Genomic DNA, 13335 nt, shown 5'->3' on the forward strand with positions numbered 1-13335 from the left:
ATAAGCAGGAAGGGCTCGAAGTCTGTGTATGGGCAAGGGGCTGTGATCTGGTGCCAACTGCAGAGACATGGTTGGACAGCTCACATGACTGGAATGTGGTCATGGATGGCTATGCCCTTTTTGGGAAAGGCAGGCCAACAAAGGTGAGTTGGTGGAGTTGCTCTTTGCGTGAGATAGCAACTGGAATGTACGGAATTCTGTCCAGATGAGGAGATGGGGCAAGCTGAGAGTTTGTGGGTTGGAGGCTGGAGGGTTGGGCAGAGAAAAATTGAATGAAATTCAACAAGGACAAGTGCAGAGTGTTGCATCTGGGAAAGAACAACCCAAAGAAGGCCAATGGCATCCTGGGGTGGATTAGAAGGGCTGTGGGCTGTAGGTCAGAGAGGTTCTCCTCCCCCTCTACTCTGCCCTTGTGAGGCCACACCTGGAATATTGTGTCCAGTTCTGGGCCCCTCAGTTCCAGAAGGACAGGGAGTTGCTGGAGAGAGCTCAGATCAGGGCCACAAAGATGATGGAGTAGAGCATCTCCCTTCCTTTGAAAGGCAGAGGGAGCTGGGGCTCTTTAGCTTGGAGGAGACTGAGGGGTGATCTCACTAATGTGGGTATCAGGAAGATGAAGCCAGGCTGTTCTCAATGATGTCCAATGATAGGACAAGGGGCAACGGGTACAAGCTGGAATGGAAGAGGTTCCAAAGAAACACAAGGAAAAACTTCTTCAGTGTGAGGGAGCACTGGAAGGGGCTGCCCAGATGGGCTGTGGAGTCTCCTTCCCTGGAGACATTCAAACCCACCTGGACGAGTTCCTGTGTGCCCTACTCTAGATGGTCCTGCTCTGGCAGTGGGGTTGCACTGGATGGTCTTTTGAGGTCCCTTCCAGCCCTTAAGACTCTGTGACTGTTACAGATGCTTCCTTTAAATGACCTGTCTGTTAAGCAGCAAGAGAACTTTAAAATACTGCTGTAAATCTGTTTAGTGTAGGAAGGCCAACAAGATTTCAGGCACATCTGAAGATACTACCCCCATTGTTGACATTCTGGGAAATCTAGTATTACATTTACTGCATCTAGTAATACTGCTACAAGTCAAACGAGTTGATATGATTTACACAGGTAAAACTAAGCTTTCAAAATGCAATTTTAGTTCGATTAGTAAATTGAAAAAGCTGAGGAACCCTTTCTCAATGGCATTTTTATTGCTCTCAAACATTAGTGAAGTTTACCTTTTTCTTTTTCTGAAGCACGTGATTTGGCAGCAGTTGGTGAAGTTGCTTACGTTTCACATGCCTTGCAGCAATCTTCATATCCATCTCAAACATCTTGCTGTTTATTGCTTGCCTATAAACTACACAATTAGAATAACATTAAGACATATTGAAGCATTTTGAAAAAAAGTCCACTTCCTTACCCAGACACAAACCATTTGCATTTCAGAGCATTTATTACTACCCCCAAGTACCAGCACAGCATTTCTTTGCTCTGAAGGAAGAAAGTGAACGACCTCCTATACCAGCACTGATAACACAAATACTAAAATGCCACTGTGGAAACAAATGACTTGCTTTCCAAGAAAAATATCTTGCAAGCACAGAGTTTTCTGTACTGTTAACAAGTTTTAACAGTTACAACTCTGCAGTAAACTCTTCATTTTGCCTCAAAGAGACTAAAGATTGAAATAAGTTTCCTTCATAAGAATTACAGTATTTACGTCAACCTATTTTCTTCAGAGTTGGTTCAGCTTTTGTTTATGCAGCTCCTACAACAAACAGATTCTAAGTCAGGATTAGTGTGCCAGCTAATATATTACAAATCATTCTGGTAACCCAGACACCACTATGGTTTTATACGACAGTGAATTATGGTTGGGGTTTTCTGCTGTGTTTTGCGGTTTTTTGGCTTGTTTGCTTTGTTTTGTTGTTTCATTTGGTTTTGAGGTTTTTTATTTTGCCCAATATCATCAATTATTTCTCTTCATCTCAGAACATTAACTTCTGGAAAGTCAATGTGGTTAGTGCTACTAAAGGAATTACACCACAACCCAACACCTTGCATTCAAATAAAACCAGGTAAATATGAACACACTGTTGTTGTTCTACACCATTTTTTTAGACAACATTGAACAAAACTGTGACAGACATATTAATAGAACATTTGTTCTGCAGGTCTTAAGTGAAACAAACTTCAGAGGCCATCTCCTTTATTCACTGTCTGTTCTACAAACATTAAGAAATTTCACTGAATAGGCTGTGCACACATCATCACAGATACACAAAGAGCTTAACGAATATTGCATATTGAAGAGTCTACTACAGTAACTCTTGGTGTTCAAGAAGCTCATGAAGCTTCTGTGTAAAGATTATACAAGTACAGTTAAGGTAGAGCACACTCAGGGAAGCCAGACATGGTTGAAGCATTCCACATTCCCGACATTAGGTCTTACCAAAGTGAGTTTAAACACAAGGAAAACCTATCCCACAGTTCATGTCTCTCCCTCTCTCTGCTCCCACTAAAAGCAGCTACTCCTTAACTTTATCCTTTAAAACGTTTCAGTAGTTTTGATAAAATCTAGTATCTATTCCAAAAGACAAGGCAAACAAAAGTTTAAGATTCGAATGTAATGCAAGTAAATGAGATTCAAAATCAAAAGTGCAAGTTCTAGTATTTTCATACCAAAAGAATCTGAGAAGAACAGTACTAAAGTATCTGTTCATAAGCAACAAAAGATCTGAGAAATTGTAATTTAGATTACTTCTCTTCTTCAGAGCGGCAGCCAAGCTGTTATGCCTTTTCTAATTTCTCAAAAACTAGGATGATGCGTCTACAGTTTCACCTTCACCAGTTACCAAAAGGAATATTCCACCTCTCAGGAAAATAAAAATCACTTTGACTGGGAGACACCCTCACCACAGCTGTATATGACCATAAAGAACTTTCAAACTTGGCATGACCTACAGAAATGCATCTACTTCTATTATATTCACTCAAAGCCCCACATGGGGGGTGGGGGGGAGGTGTACAATTTCCTCACTTCATCAAGTAACCTACATTTTTAACTGCGTTACACATGTTGTCAAAATGATGCTAGGCTAGACCGTTTGCATATGATAATCAATCTGTTTAATAAAGAATTTATCTGAAGTACCTAGAAGCCTTAAAAATCATTAACTGTATTTCATTAAAGAACATTCTAACTCCTTAACCAAATCCTTCTACTCTACTAAATCGACATCTACTACTGAAACAGACCACATTATGAGCAAAGACAGTAACTTCAATGTATTAAAACCAGAACATCTAGAAAGCCAGACTCACCTGTGTCTGTAAAAGACTGAATGTCGTAGGTAAGATCAACACTTAAATTCTCAGAATTCTCAGTTTTCTTGAACACCAACCCAATCACCCACATAGTACGGTATTCTTCCCTGGAAAATTGACACAAAACAGTTATAGAACACTGACAGAAACACTGATTAACCTATTACCTGCTGCAATGGAAAAACGCTGTACATGTTAGCTCCACTAGCTAGAGGCAGGTAGCCAGGGAAAGGCAAAAACCAAAGCTGGCTTAGCAACATTCCCTTTTTGATTCGCAATATAAAGAAGTCACGAAACACTGACAAATCTCCAGTAAACCTAATGAATTCAGGTCATTAGTCAATTACTGGACCTGTGCTTCTGTACAGATTGTGTCATTCTCAGGAGTTACAACTAGCCATTGCAACCGTAAAGGACACAGATTTGGAAGATGATGGCTTTTCAGCACCCAACCCTGAAAGTAATTAGAATCAATTCCCTGACTAAACAACTTCCATTTTGCCACCTAAACTTGTCTTCAACTCTCACATTTCTTAGCTGTGCCTGGCTGCAAAGTGCTGTTTTGAGGTAAGAGCCTCCCTTTGACAGCTCACCTTCATATAATATATACAGGGTATGAACTATTGTAAGACTTCTGTGTAGCAGCTCGTGATATTTAATGCTTGAATTCAAGTGTCTTTCCTGTAAGATTATTGTAGAAGACTATTTTCCAGTCCATCAATGAACAAAATTAGGCAGGCAGGTGAAAGAACATCGATTGTTAACACTGGGAAAAACAACCTTTCCTAGAAGAACTGCCCACATCAAGCCCTCTGAAATAAGAGCTAACTGGAGCCCGTGATGATGCGGGCACTTGTAGCTGTATTTACCCACCAAAATGGTGCTGAAGAGGCATTGCCTTTGTCCAGCTTCCCTTGAGACATGAATGCAGTTTATGTACATAGCTTTAAAAAAAAAAATATATATTGTTCCTCATCCTCACGCTTCACACAAAAATATGGTTCCTCACAAGTTAATTGCAACACAATCTAGAAATGAAGTCTTAAAAGTAGTTTCAACTGCAATCACTGTTTTGATTGGGGAGGAGAGGGCGGCAGGGAGGTGAAGGAGTATAATCCTAAACAATTTGAAATGTTTCTGCGTACTGAGGAGTCCTAACATCAGCCATTACCAAGATGATACTCATCTCAACTACTAAATTTTCTATTAAATGTACTTAGTTACTCAAGACCTCAGTTCTTCTGTGCCTGATCTGGTTCTTAGTGCTGCCTCAAAATTGTCTTTCCAACTGATGCTAGATGCTGAAACAATAGCTAAACTGGCAGTACTGCTAAACTAGCAGTACCAAAGTGGATTATGGCAAGAAATTAAGTCATTAATATAGTTACCAAAAATGTGTTCCTTAAAGGTATTCCTTCCTTACAGCTATTTTCTGGCTTAGAGACATACAGAATAAGGAATGCCTGGTTTTACAAATAATACTTTGGGAAGAGCTTAAAACTGTTTGTGTTTAGATGACATCACTAAAAATTACCCCATTTGAGATTCTGTAAGAATCCTAGTTTATTTATTAATGAACTGGTATTTTTGTCGAGTTAGTTCCTCACCGCATGACAAAAATGGTGTCGCTTACTTGTCAGGATTCTCCTTGGGTGCTGGGAATGACTGTGGATTCACATGAGCCAGTGTGATGAATTCATTCTTCTCCAGGTTTCCCACTAGAATACGGATTTTTGACTCCACCAAGCCCACCCTGCATAAATGTCATTTATTAGCAAGTTCTCATTAGTATGAAATAAAGTAGTATCTAACATTGTATATCAATAAAATCCTCAACATTCTCCTTACATCATATTTAAGTCTACAAATGAACTAGTGCACTATCCACCACAGATTATTTCAGACCAATAACCCAAGTGAACGCGCCACAAAAACTAATGCAAACAAACAGAATTAAATAGCAAGACTGAGTAGGAGTTCTCTTGCTGATTGCCTTTTACATATGTCTTCAATATTCAGATGATGAATTTTAAAGTTAACAGAGTTCCCAATGACTATCTTAAAACTTTTTAAACTGAGCAGTGCAGAAACAAGAGGCGATTTTGAGAAACGGTATTTTAAAAGACTGAAAACATACCTCCTCACATTGCTTACTTTAAAAAGTGCACAAGCATTAAGGAAATAAGGTTTGTGAAGTGAACCTGACTGCACTGTAAACAAGCAAAATTTGAGCAATGGCCTTCACTGCCCAGGTCTTTACTTTTACTGTTTTTCAGAAGTGTACTATCTCCTTCCATTTAATTTTGAAACACTGAAGCTCCACTTCGTTTCATTAAGAAGACACTAGATATTCCCTTGCATCTAAGGTTGACAGAGTTTTGTTTGGTTTTGTTGTGTGGTGGGTTTTGGTTTTCTTTTAAATAGCAATCATTTTACTCACCATTCTAGTCGCTGTTTTTCTGTCGGGGCGCTTGCTAGAAGTACAATATAATGCCTTTGGAGATAAAGACAATATGCTATTCTATTTGTACTTCTAAAACTAGACATTCAAACCTTAATATTAAAACTTTGCAGTAAATTCTACATTGCAAACTACAGATTATTAGCCTAAGTACATACCCTATAATAAAAGTATGCATCATTATGTAGACAAAGGGCCTACGTCCCCCGAGCATGTGACTAATGGACTTATCAAAACATTTCAGACTTTAGGGACATTTGCAACTACACTTTTGTACCAGTAACCTTAATAAAAGGCTAGGAACACATCACTAGTTGAAAAACAGGACAGATATTTCAATACCCAATGACATCAGGGATTTAACTGACTCCTAGAGATTCCTTACAGCTAAAAACAATCACTCACAACCATCTACACATGTCAGTTGTCTTGGTCACAACGTTATTTTCAAAGAGTTAGAAGAGTGGTTAGCACACAGGCATTTGTTCAAAGCCAAAACACTATCAAATGTGATTTAAAGACATTTTATAGCTGCATTTTAGAATTGTCTAAGATCACACTTATCCGAAACTTCACAAGGATCTGATAATTCTTATCTCTCAATTATATGCCAAGATAATCAGTGTAATACTCACTGTAAGGAAACGTCAAAGACACAGTATACAAAGCAAGAACGGTATCTTAAAGCAGCCCAAGGACAGAGGAAAAGGAAATGATTACTTTTAACTTGAATTCATCATGAGGGAGATGGCAGCACCTTACATGTCTTTGGTCAGGTTTTTCAGAAGTTTAGCTGTTAAGTTTATTTCAAACGCCTATGCCATTCAACTTTGCATTACTCTACACTAATCCAGGATATTCAGTTATCTTCAAACCAGGATTTAAAGAACAGCAGTACCATGAGGGCCTAGACTCTAGTACAAATACCTCATAGAAAGGAACGTAAGGTTAATAATGTACAAAAACTACGGAGCACCCATTGCTATTGGCCTTCAAATTGGAATGGTAAAGCAAAATCTCCTGATCAAATCAATGAGTTTCTGTACTAATCTTTAGGTGTCAAGAAGAAAAACCTGCTAAACACTACAGTCCTTCAAACCCAGTCAGAGAACGTCTATGAAACAAGAGGTGTGGAAAAGAGAGATTTGGAGAAGTTTCTCCCCCTGCTCACGAGGGCATTTCACCTACTTATTTTTGGCATTTTAGCAGCATTAACTGCCTCATACAAAAATGTGAAGGAGTTTCTCCTGTTACTGAAATCCTCATTTTAGTTACTTGTAGCATGACTCAAAAAAAAAAAAAAAAAAAAAAGAAAAGAAGATTGCTTTACTCAAACTCTGTGAGAGATTTACAACAACAATTTCTTCCAAAGAGCACTAGATAAGCAACCATCATCCAGAAGATTCCTACATATTTCCCACATACACCTGCAGAATCTCTCTTTTAGTAGGAAACTTAAGCTTTTTGCTGTTTCTAACCATGTATGAACTGAAACAGACAAATCTCAAATCTGCAGGTATTTGAAGAAACTAATTTTCCAGTTATTTCTTAAGGCAGCTCTTTGAACCAAACTTCTGAAGAACAATAAACAGTTTTTGGCTGTGTCTAAAAGCCTCAACTAGTTTGTGAGCACCCAGAAAAGAACTAAGCCCTATTATTTACAAAAATAAGCATAATGATTAATTACTTTTTTAGCTAGCTGAAAGAGTTAAGCTTCTGCTTCTCAATAGTGATCTCTAGATGTATTAAGTATGTAGGTTTGGACTTTTTTTTGGTGGAGTGTCTTTTCTTTTTTTTGGGAGATTTTTTTTTGTCACTTGTAGATTTTTTAAGACATTGATGCTGTTTGTCTCTGTCTCCCTATCAACATTATGTTTCCATAAAATAGCCCAATGCAGATAGAATTGTCTTGTACCATTAATACTTGTACCTACCAAAAAAAAAAAAACCCAACCCAAAAGTTCTTTCTGGAAAGAAAAAAACCCCACACTAAAACCAAACATCTGGACACATTCACTTCAGTTTTTCTTTTATCAAGCTGCCCAGGACTTAAACTGGAAATTCTAAAGTGTTTTAAAGTCCAATCAAGGCAAGCATTCAAAGTACCTTTTTAAAAGGTTTTATTTATGTTCTCTTTATTTAGTAGTGTATCTGTATTTATAACAGAGAAACAAGAGACTAGACTCCATTAATTGAGTGTTATAACTTTCATCACCATCCTTCTTTCAGTGTTACGCTCTAATGATTTCATTCTCATGTAACACTTCCTACTCATAGCCATCTCAAATTATTCTTGTCATTTCCCAGGACAACACCATATCCAGCAAGTGTATGTTTTTATTGTTGTTTCCCTCCCCCCATCTGAAAAAATTTAAACCTACACGAAGGGTAGATAACACACCTTGTTACTCCCTAACTCCAAGTGGTTGCTGACATTTAAAAAATAAATTAAAACCAGATTTCCCCATGTTCCCAGTTTCTAATCTGTTCCTGCTGTGCAGGTGTGCAGTAGCCTCCAGATTTCACTGGAGTTCATTTTAAACACAGTTCATAAGTCAAAAGTGTTTACAGTCAACTTAAATGTTTAGCAACTGATTGCCACGGAGAGGGATACAGATTAGTGAAGCTCTTTTAGAGAATAAATGTTTTTTAAAGAATCTCTCATACTAAGGATCAGGTCTTATCTGGCAAAGCACTACACATTGCTTTGAATTTCAGCAGGAACAAGTCAAGGCATCCAGAATTTAAAGAGGGAGGGGAGAGTGAAAACCTGAATTATCTAGTTTCAGAAGAGATTTCACACATTTACTGCATTCTGATAACAGCATACAATAATTTAAATAAAAACAGGCTCCATAATACTATTCGGGGCCAGGGGGGAAGCAAAGATTTTTTTTTGCAAAATATACTAAACCTGGATGTTTAATTTTGGCAAGAGAAGTATTTATTGCTAAAATTAATAAAATGGTCAAAGCTGGTACACAAAAAAACTATATTAAAAATGGGTATTATTTCAAATGACATTTAATGTCTCCCACTTCTTCCTAGTTTTGAAAGGGATCTTACTAGTAACCTCTTGAGGAGAAACTGATTTGTCTGCAGCCCACTTTAAACTTCAAAAAACAATATAACTTTACAGTGATCTTTCGTGTGTTTTCAAACTTAAGCCTCCAAGGTACAACACAAAAGGCATCCAAATATTTTAAGCTTTTATCATGCAAAAGGTATAGAAACAAAACACAGACACATCATGAAGGTCATAAGTCTCTTTTAATGGGGGAACTGTATATTTCAGTGTTGTTTAGATTAGTACATAACCAACCACCCAACATAGAACAAGTTTAAAATATATTTGATCTTGATTCAAGAAAAATGGGTCTCCAATTTCAACTGAGGGCAAAGAAGATGTAGTCCGTATTTTAATAATCCATATTTATTATAAAATACAACTTTCATCAAGTCCATATACATTTAACAAGCTTCTGCCCCACAAGCATATTACTAGAAACCCTAAAAATGTGAAGTGTGAACTTCAGTACTTTCCTTAAGAGACATTACAAAATTAGAGAAGCTAGGTGTGAAAGAGTATTAATAAAAAAGCCCAAAGCCTTGAAGCTTTAATGAAAAAAAAAATCTAGTAATAACTAATACATCTGGCAGTTAGTCAACACAATTGCAAAAATACCTTTTATTATCAGAGTGAATGGTTGACTATATTGACAGAAGAAAACACACAGTTTCAAGTACGTATTCATCTTAAATATTGACTTTCAGAACTAGTTCTTTTAGTATCTTGTTTCCTGGGAGGCAAGACCCATTTTTAGAATTCTCACTGACACCACTAAAGAACATTTCTGTCAGTCACACCAGCTGTAAGTCTTCAGTCTTAGTGGCAGCGTACCAATTGTATAGGTAACTGGTGATACTCTAAATATCTGGTCAGGGACTAAGAGGTTTCTGAAATACATGCTAAAGACAAAAAAAATACTTGAGGAAATTATTCATTTTCTAAGAGAAAGGACAGTAGTGCATTCACTCCCCCTCTGTATCAAAAAAATCCTTGCAAACCTCTTTTCAGAAGTGTAAGGTACGTGTACTTAAGATCCTGTGCTACAGAGCATCATTAGATATTCTAAGTGATAAAACTTAAAATATTCTGCCATGCCATAAAATACATACTTGTACTTTTGAAAGAAGTTTGGAGCTTCAAAAAGTTTGGACCACTCTGCCTTACTCAGCAAAATTTCATCTGTGATTGCAAGACCTAAATTATAAGAAAACATTTAAGCTTTGTTTTAAAAATACAGTTCAGTAGCCACAGTAAAAACAGCTTATTAATTTTGCAAAGGTTACTGTGAACTATTTCCCTTCTCCCAATTCGAAGGAATTTATATTCCAGTCATACCTTAAGTGGTAATTAGTTGCACAAACCATATCATTAAAAAGGAAACAGAAAAACAGAAATGTAGGTCAACTGATCAGACTGATCGTCTCCCATATTTTTGCTTTGCAGTATAACACAGCTCAATTTCATCTTCTGTGTATGTCACAGTAACTACTCAGCCTGAAGACAGACATTCTTTGCTTACAGTATTTCAATCCTCTTTTGTGCAGGGCATTGTACAAGCCACAGAAGCCAAGACAATAAACTACTGCTCTGCCTGAGACAGCTACTGGTATTTGCTCTCCATCAAGTCTACTCCTTGCTTTGATAACATTTTCTCTTATCTACTATAATTATCCAAGTGGATAAACTCAGCTAAATCTAGAGGACTCACATCTGAGCAAGTATATTGTCTTACATTAGGCCTATAAACAGTCATCAATTGGGATTACTACACTCATCTTGTGGCATGACACAATCTGAAACCACTAAAATAAACGAAGCAAAAAAGATACTGTACTTAACTCTCAGAAGGCATTCTAATTAATCACCCTCTGTTTCTAAGATTGAAGGGCACATCTGCAGAAGTCTCTACTGCATTTGGAACTTAAGGCCACGTAAGCATTAACAGGCCAAGTTCTGCACTCCTTGGAGAGTCAAAGGTCCAAACCACCATTTAGTATCCTCCCACCATCCCCCTCACAAAGCATATCCACAATGGAACTATTTGAAACCTGTTTGAAAACATTTATATAGAGAGCAGAAGATAATACTTACCTTGTTTAAATTCCTCAACCATGACCATCCGTGTGGAAACGGACACATTGTAGGTGGAGTTCTGCTGTGGGTATGCTGGTGTAATTATAGGCATAAGATGGTACCTATCACTGGGGTTTACCTACATATAACAACAGCCAATCAGTTTTCTTCAAGCATACACATGAGTTAACAAATTTGGATTTCTCTCTTTACTACAGCTGAGTCTTAATTCTAAGAGACATTAGTTTGCAGACCAAGTAAATTTACCACCAGTTCAGAGAAAGTTTAGAAAACAAAGACAATGCTTTCACAAGGGATATCATTCTGAATTGAAGCAACGTGGGAGGGCTGTAACCTGTCAGCAATCAAGATCAAGTTGCAGGCATTTCTAAGCCCAGAAACACCAAGGAACGATTTTTCTCTTTAATACAAATTAACTTGTGATCACACCAAAATAAGGATGTCTTATCACCACATGAGCACCTTCAGTAGAATGACTGTCTTAAGGCCTCATCAAAAATATGAAATGTTTTACTTCTGTAACACTACTGAAAATAAAGAGCCAGTTTGAAGTAGGAGGCTCTAGGCAACTTGACAGAAGCATCATTTGCTTTAACGTTATCTTTTATTAAGCAGCACACAAGGGAAACAAAAAAGGGACAAAACACACACAAACGCAAAATACGTTTAAAATAGCATTAGGGTGACAATCTTGCAGATAGTAAATTAAAGATAAAACCCTGCCATTAACTTACCCTACTTTGTTCAGCTACTGCAATGCAGACAGTTCCCATCACACACTGACCTCAAATCCTTTATCCCAGGAATAACAGTAAGACTCAAGAACACTTTTTCAGCTGTCCCACATTAAGTGTGGACTTTTGTCAACCAGAAAAACAGTTTTGAAGTACAAAAGGATATACACCTCAAGCTCTGGTGTTTACACTATTCACCACCACCAACAACAAAATTAATTGAACTCCAATTACTCCAAAACTGACAAAACAGCACTGAACATACACTATGCCCTACTGAAATCTCAGAATGTGTGAGAGCTGTGCATCTGCTGCAAGATGCTTTACTGACTACCTGAAGGACATTAAGTGCTACACAGATAGAGGTCACAGAAAACAACTAAAGGACTTCAAAGTTACCATCTTCTTTGGTCCAAGATGAAAAGACATTACTACAACCATTTGGAACCAAACCTGCACAGCTGTGACTGTTTCACTGAAGTGAATTCAATAAACTTGCAAAAGTAACAGGCTTTAAGTCACAGGTAAAATGTTTTAAGGCAAGCAGTTTTTAAAAAATGCATTGCTTTAAGGCACGTTTATAATAACTATGCTCAATATTTCTTAAGATCACTTGTTGCAAAAGTTGGGAGTAAAAAGAACATTGCTCAGCAAGTGTGTTTCAAGTGGTCAGTTCAGAAAATTACGGCAACTGTGTTCCACACTGAAGGGAACAAGAGGTTACTCACAAAGATGACATAATATAGAAATATTAAGTTTCATAAACCCAAAATGAAGTTCACCTAGGATTCTTTAAGCAACTGAATTTATTGTACAGTGTGACTTATAGGGGAAAAAATAATACACTAACCCTTGGGTCCCACACAGGCAAATTAAGATTGCATTCTTCTGGCTGTTTCAATAGCACTGGATTTGGCCATTCCCTGTTCAAAAAGATTGTAGCACTGAATAAGACTATTGGATACAACCATGTATGTTCAACAAACAATACTTTTGAAAGTGATCCTTCTTAACTGTGCTCTCAAGGTAAAACACCATTTCCTCAGGACTCAGCTGCTCTAAGTCAGATTATTTAGACTGTAGTGATGAACTACAACACAGCTGTAATCAGCCTCTCCAGGGCATCAGAACAATGAATTTTCTGTCGCCTTGGAACTTTATAACCACTGTTTTATAGGTAACTGAAGTTCCTAAATTATTCTTGAAATATACCTATCAAAGACAAATTACCCTATGAAGATCGACACTGGGTCCATCTTCAAGCTAGCTGTTTCACGGGCAAACTACACAGCCAGCATGATTACAGCATTCCAGCAGCATTATGAAACATATGTATTAAAAAAATATTCCAATCAAGACAAAAAGAAACCATTCTGAATGAAACACTATAAGAAGTAACACTTTTGTTCTTCAGATTTCTCTACTCCAGTGAGTAATTTTCCTATAAAGAGACGTCAGTTAATCCCCTGGTATTTGTACAGGAATAATCCTATGCTACATACACATAAAATGGATAGCAGTATAAGGAGCATTAAACAGAACTTGCAACCTCTACTAGCTTAGTATGGTAAGGTATTACTCAACACTAAGTATGTCCAAGAGGTTATAAAGCCTATGGATTCAAGACAGTGAATCTGTGAAAATTACTTAGCATTAAGAAGGAAA

The 13335-nt window shown here is 37.4% G+C and overlaps 1 protein-coding gene across 7 annotated transcripts in view; it reads right to left on the reverse strand.

Annotated features, from left to right (window-relative positions):
• Positions 1-13335, reverse strand: part of PAPOLA (poly(A) polymerase alpha) — a 44903-nt gene that overhangs the window by 12154 nt on the left and 19414 nt on the right. For 6 of the 7 annotated variants that reach the window (XM_061998931.1, XM_061998930.1, XM_061998935.1 and 3 more), the window contains exons 10-16: positions 12521-12593; positions 10934-11054; positions 9952-10036; positions 5752-5805; positions 4945-5064; positions 3309-3418; positions 1220-1341 (exon numbers count right to left, since the gene is read on the reverse strand). In XM_061998931.1, coding sequence (XP_061854915.1) covers positions 1220-1341; positions 3309-3418; positions 4945-5064; positions 5752-5805; positions 9952-10036; positions 10934-11054; positions 12521-12593 — 685 coding nt within the window. Of the gene's footprint in view, positions 1-1219; positions 1342-3308; positions 3419-4944; positions 5065-5751; positions 5806-9951; positions 10037-10933; positions 11055-12520; positions 12594-13335 lie in introns of those variants that run through there. The other variant, XM_061998936.1, reaches the window with a different exon arrangement.

The sequence above is a fragment of the Colius striatus genome, chromosome 6 (genome assembly GCF_028858725.1).
Source record: "Colius striatus isolate bColStr4 chromosome 6, bColStr4.1.hap1, whole genome shotgun sequence".
In the NCBI taxonomy this organism is placed as follows: Eukaryota; Metazoa; Chordata; class Aves; order Coliiformes; family Coliidae; genus Colius; species Colius striatus.